The 6,588-nt window shown below is 48.5% G+C and overlaps 1 protein-coding gene across 2 annotated transcripts in view; it reads right to left on the minus strand.

Annotated features, from left to right (window-relative positions):
• Tjp2 (tight junction protein 2) overlaps nt 1-6,588 on the minus strand; it is a 95,476-nt gene that overhangs the window by 74,600 nt on the left and 14,288 nt on the right. The window contains exon 1 of one of the 2 annotated variants that reach the window (XM_005352076.2): nt 1,354-1,625. The exons of the other annotated variant lie outside the window; for it this stretch is intronic. Within the exon in view, the coding sequence (XP_005352133.1) occupies nt 1,354-1,413 (60 nt within the window). The 5' untranslated portion in view covers nt 1,414-1,625. Of the gene's footprint in view, nt 1-1,353; nt 1,626-6,588 lie in introns of those variants that run through there. 2 annotated transcript variants of the gene reach the window in all.

The following is a 6,588-nucleotide window of genomic DNA, read 5'->3' on the forward strand; positions in this document are numbered from 1 at the left end:
TGTAGTAAATTTTCAAAAGAAAAAACCCTTCCCTTTTATCAATCTTTCCAAGAAGCTCTGTCGTGGAGGGTAAAAACAAAACTCAAAGCCACTGTTATCTTGATTAAAGTTCCCTCCCCTTCTCTCATCTTCCCATGGACAGCACCCTGTCCCTGTCCACACTTCTTTAATGGCACCATTGGTCTCCTTATTCCTTGAGCATTTCCCTAACAAAACTGTGGATGAAACTACACGACTTTTACTTCTTATCTTTGCATTCCCCACGCTAAAGCGGCATTATTCAAGAAAATGTACTGAGTTAGCTAACACATTCTTAACCTAAGCAGGATAGTAAAATGGCACTCTTCCACAAATGCAATTACTACTTACTAAAGTCTCAGCTAAAACTACCTCGTCCCAAGTGAACCTGGCAGGGCAGCTCTCCTGGGACAAATGGACCTGCTTTTTGTTAAGGGATCCTGATCACAGCCAACAGACCACCTTGGAAGCTGCGAGGACATCTCTCCCTCTCTGCTGGGATTCAGCAGGCAGCGGAGGCAAGGGAGTGGGCAGGACAGGGCAGTTTCTGGGAGGGGATGACTCCTCACTGGGAACCTCAGGGAAGCCACAACCATTATTACTCAGGTCAGACAGTGGCCAAAGAAGCAACTCAGCCTGCAAACTAAAGCTAAAATAGACGGGAAGGCTGTATTCCATTACCGACTCCTGGCAGGTTCCCTCCCAAGTTCTTCACATTTCAAGAATGTGAAAAAGCCCGAGGTCGAAATCCCTGATTATTTATACCTTAAAATAAACTACTGTGTAAAAGCGGAAACCTGACAAATGGAGACATAAAATAAAAGGGACTGATGACAGGTAAGGTACTCCCAGAACACAAACCATTCATCATCACTCCTTTCTGGGGCTTCCTCCGAAACCCCATCTCCATTCCCTACTGCAAAGGAAGTTATACCGCAGAAGCAGCTGACAGAAAAGGAAAGTGTGGATTTGGGCACCCAAAGAGTCCTCAGTTTCTCTCAGTACATGGCTAGAACCTCTGCTTTAAGCTGGAAAGAGCACAGACAAGCGTCCAGTCGGGCAGCGACCACAGGACAGAAAGTCTTGAGAACCAACACCAGGGAGGTGGGTTCCACACTTTCCCCTACTTGCGATTTCATCTCAAAGCCAAGTGACTTCAGAGAGGTCACAAGCCATCAGCGCCATCCTAGCAGTCCACGTCTTTCTTGCGCCCTGGTCCCCCCGCAGGAGGACCCTGGCTATCTACAGCCCAGAGAGACCAAGCCCGGGCATAGAGGGGAGCCACGCGGAGCCCACCCGCTCCCACGCAGCCGCTCGGCCTGGGAGAAAACTTACGCGCAGCCAGCCCGACAGCTCCCGCCGCGGTGGGAACCCGCGGTCTCCCCGCACCGGCATCTCGCGCGCTCTTCTGCCCGCAAGTCCTCCTCGTCGCGGCTCAAAACTACAAGCTGCAGTGGCGGCCCGTACGCCACCACGGGGAGCCTCCCCTTTGTCCCTCCTCCCGCGGCGCAGCCGGCCCGCCCCGCGCTTAGCTGCGCCCACGCCGGCTGGGGGAAACTCCAACGGCCGCTACCACCCTCGCAGCCGGGGGATGGCTCGCCGGCGCCGCGCCGGAGACCCCGCGGCGAGCAGAGTCATGCGCCCCGACTCCCGGCCGGCGACAGAGAACCTGGGGCGGTAGGAGGTCCCCGAATTCGTGCGTCCGGCTTGCACCCCCGCCTCGCTGGCCGGATGGTTCGCTCCGCCCGCGCGCTTAGGAGCCAGCAGGTCCGGCCGAGCGCGCGCCCGGGTAAGCGCTGCGCGGGTGGCAAGGCTGGCTGGTGTCCGCTGATGTCCTGGAAGTCGCGCGGCGTCCTGACGGACACCTTTTAGAGAGTACATCGTGGGGCTTCCCACAAGCAGCGCTTAGGTTCTCTTCCAGAGAACAGCTGGGAAAACCCCAAAGCTTTGCGTCGGAAGTGACCCGCGGGACCAGCCGGCACAGATAAGTGTTGCACCCCAAATTTCGCAGCTCCAGACCCAGATTCCAAGGGTACAAAGGTGTTAGGATTAAATAGTAAAGCGGAATTTTTTAAGGCAATGCCGGCCAGGTTACCCTCCTTGGCATATCGCCAGCAACTCTAATAAAGAGATTGAAATCCGTCTCCTTCGCCAGTGTACAGAAGACAGTAGGTCACAAGGCTGATCCGACAGGATTTATTCAGAGTTCCCCTTGTGCAAGATTCGTGAGATTTAAATAAACTGTCCTATTACAGGAGCACATAAAGTATTTAGAGAGTCAAAAACTGATACACTGATTAAACATAAGACTTGGAGTTAGGAGAGAAAGCGAGCCCGCCGCTGTTCTGCCCTTAAATTGGAGAACAACCCCCAGCCTAGGCCCACAAATTGATAGGTAAGAGGTAGAAAGGTCTGGAGAGCGGCATGACGAGACCCAGATGCCGACGGGCTCTCTGAGAATGGCTTCACTTCCTGTCTAATCAGAACAAGTTTGGCAGTATATGTGGAAAAACAAGTCTTGCAGATGCTGCCCACAAAGCATTACGCTGCTGGCCTCCTTTGGAGTAGGAAGTCCACGCCTTTGAGTAAGCGCTGTGAGTAACATTTCCCTCTTCATCTCCAGTCTCCACTGGGACGCGGGCTAGTCTTCCTGACCCGCGCGCTGTATTACCCTCCTGATCTAAGCACCTATTTGAAAATGGTTCCCCAAATTAGGTAGTGCTGCTGGCTTACAGTGGTAATGACAGCACTTGCCAGCCGGTCACACCTTACTTTCATGAGTTTATTACGTCAACAAAGCATCCACAAAGGAAGAAAGGGTCCAGAACGTAGCAATTACTGTTTAATGCCTCCCTTCTCCTCCGTGACTGGGGCTGTCCAATTTGAGCAGCCCTTGCTACCTTCCTGTATTTACATTTCCCTTTCAGCCAACTAAAATGAGAAGCGGTGAACATTTCGGTTTCTCAGCCATACTACCTGCATTTCCAGGGCTGACAGCCACTTGTGCCTAATGGCGGCAACTGGGCGGCCCAGATACAGACTATTCCCATCGTGACAAATGATGACAGGTTTATCTGCCATAATACCTACCACTTCTGACACAACACCTGAAAGGAAGCATTCTATAAGCTTAATTCAATTACTATACTTTTTTCTCTTTTTTGTTTTTGTATTGGATTTTGGGTTGTTTTTTTTTTCAAGACAGGGATCTCTGTGTAACCCTGGTTGTCCTAGAACTCGCTTTGTAGAGCAGGCTGGCCTTGAACTCACAGAGATCTGCGTGCCTCTGGAGTGCTGGGGTTAAAGGCGTGAGCCACCACCTCCCAGCTGCTACATGGGCTTTGTGATGGCGGTGTAAACCCTACAACTCTTACAACTCGAGTCTGTGCAACAAGCTCTTGCTATGCAACCCAGGCTACCTTCAAGCTAGAAATCTGTCTGTCTGAAGCGTTAAAATGCTGAGATTACAAGGCATACAACCACCATATCTGGCCCTAAAGTAATTCCAGTCTTCTGAGAAGCAATGTATTTCACAGTGATTCGATATTTCAAACCCACTCTTGGAATTTGTTTAACCTCTACTTTTTTGTTTTGTTTTGTTCTGTTCTCTCTTTTGTGGCAAGGTCTCACTACGCAGATCAGGCTAACCTTCCTCCTGCCTCAGGGAGCCCTTTACAACAGAGGGTCAGCAAGCAAGGGGAAAATGGAAGTTCATCCCTACTGATATGGGGAGGGTGGAGTTCAGAGAGAGCTTCCAGAGATAGCTTGCTAATACAAGCTAGAAGTAAGGATGCGCTTGTGAAAACAAAATTAAAGGAAAAGGTCTTCGAGGTAAAAATAAGAACAAGTAGAAACAAAGAATCTGGCTCTAGCAGCCCTTTCCCTGAGGGTACCATAGACTGCAGGTGCTGAACACCCCTTACAAAAGGGGGATTAAGTGAGCATTTTATATAGATATCTGTTGTCTTCCTGGACGATAGGTTTTAGCAGTTAGGATCTGGGGAACGGTGGTAAGAATTTAATCTGTACCTAATACCACTGTGGGAAAGCAGGCGAAATATGACGTAGATCTGAAGTCAGACAGCTTAGACAAAAGGAAGTCAGATTCAAGAGACTGAGGAAGTGGTTCAGTAGACTGGCAACTGAGCAGTAGTGAGAGACAAGAGGGAAGTGAGCCCAGAATGACTCCAGGTTTGTGGCGCACTTCCATGGACATTCCTTTGACTGCAGCGGAGAATTCAGGAGAGGGAGCGTACCTTGGGAGGGGCCTGAGGAATGATAATGAATGAGTTTAGTGAAACACAGCAGTCAAGAGTGATGTGTCATCCAGGTGGAGATGCTCGGTAATTCACCTCCTGGACCTGCAGGAGGGATTAAGGAGCACCTGCATAGAGAGGTCTGGGACTCATCAGTGAGTTGTGGAAGTTGACGTCATGAGAAGGGATGAGTCTGTTTAGACAAAGATGTAGTTAGAAGCAAAGGTGGACCAAAGACAGGACCTGCTTATGGGAATGCCAGTGTGCAGGGAGTGTTACGAACTCTGCAGGACAGAGAGCAGAGCAAGCCTGAAAGGACGGAAGCAGCTTTCTGGGGGAGAATGGTCAGAAAGTCATGGGAGGAGTGAGGTTTAGGAAAGGGAGCATAGCCAATAACACAGCACTGTGAGGAAGTCAGTCGCGAACTAGGGCTGGAGCTGGAGTTCCCTTGCTAGAGTGCTTAGCCGGCATGTGCAAGTCCTGAGTTGGAGCCCCGGCACAATGTAACAATATGGTAGCACACTCGGAAGGGGAGGGCAGGAGCATTAGAAGTCCACTCAGCTCTATAGAGAGTTGAAGGCCAGCCTGGGCAAAACGACATCATCTCTCTTTCAAACAAACAAAACAAAACAATCTGACTCGGAACCTAATTGCTTCACAGAGACCCACTGCTAATATTGGTCAAAGCTGTTCCACTCTGAAGTTCCACTGCCAATCACAGGAGATGGACGTCATCTATGTTCAGTGATAAGCGCTATTAAGCCCTACTTAACGGAAAGCAGGTCCAGCATTAGTGACCTATGTCTATAATCCCAGGACTAAGGCAGGACAATCTTGAGTTAAAGGCCAGCCTCAACTTCCCTGGGAAGATCTGCCTCAATGAAAAAGACAAAATAGGGGCTGGAGAGATGGCTCAGTGGTTAAGAGCACTGGCTGCTCTTCCAGAGGTTCTTAGTTCAATTCCCAGCAACCACATGGTGGCTCACAACCATCTGTAATGAGATCTGGCGCCCTCCTCTGGCATGCGGGCATACATGGAGGCAGAATGTTGTATACATAATAAATAAATAAATCTTTAAAAAAAGAAAAATGAAATAAAAAAGTCAGGTCTATAATCCCACTACTCATCTACTTGATGGAAGGGCTGTTTAAGGTCATGACCTGCCTGGACAATAGAGCAACTTCAAGGCTAGCTTGAGCGATTTAGTAAGGCCCTATCTCAAAATAAAAAACTAAGAAAAGGGGCTGGAGAGATGGCTCAGTGCTTAAGAGCACTGCCTGCTCTTCCAAAGGTCCTGAGTTCGATTCCCAGCAACCACATGGTGGCTCACAGCCATCTGTAATGATATCTGGTGCCCTCTTCTGGCCGCAGGCATACATGCAGACAGAATACTGAGAATACTGTACACATAATAAATAAATAAATATTTAAAAAAAAAAAAAACTAAGAAAAAGACCAGGGAGATAGTCCAGTGCTAGAATCTTGCCTAGCCTGTGTGAGGTCAAGTTCAACCTTCAGTACGGACAACAGCAAAAGGTTAACTACAACATGAGAAAACTTAGATAGCAAGGGGAATGACAATGTTAACTGTCAAGGAAAACGAACACAATCTTTTATCTAACCTGTGATGACAATAAAGCATGAAAATACATAAAAGAATCAGAAAGTATATGGGGTGAATGTCTTGATGACAGCATTGTGAATAGAACTTTCCTCTTAAAATTATAGTCGATGTTTCTGCAATTTGTAAATTACAATGTCTAAGGTTTCTGAAATAGATTAGTTGAAACAACTCGGTCTCAGCACTCTGGAGGCAGAGCAGGTGGATCTCTCTGTGTTCCAGGCCAGCCTAGTCTACTCAGTGAGTTCCAATCCAGCCAGAACTACACAGTAAGTCTCTGTCTCACATAAGTAAAGAAAATAAAACAACTCAAACAAAGGCATTTAGATAAACTCAATGCATTTAGCCAGATTTCCTGCAGAATGCTAAGATTTTCTCAACAAGAGAGAGGAACCTAATCAGGAAACCAGGGCATACTAGCTGAAGTAGGAGCCTTTCCAATTCAAGCTCTGCCTGAACTATGCCGCCAGTTCCAGGACAGCCTCAACAGAAAAAAAGAAGGGCGTGGGGGCAGGACTAAGCTCTGGCCTAGTATGTTTGAGCAGCTATCCCAGCCGTTAAAAAAAAAGTTAGAGGGGCTGGAGAGATGGCTCAGAGGTTAAGAGCATTGCCTGCTCTTTCAAAGGTCCTGAGTTCAATTCCCAGCAACCACATGGTGGCTCACAACCATCTGTAATGGGGTCTGGTGCCCT

Source organism: Microtus ochrogaster, chromosome 8, assembly GCF_000317375.1.
Source record: "Microtus ochrogaster isolate Prairie Vole_2 chromosome 8, MicOch1.0, whole genome shotgun sequence".
Taxonomy (NCBI): Eukaryota; Metazoa; Chordata; class Mammalia; order Rodentia; family Cricetidae; genus Microtus; species Microtus ochrogaster.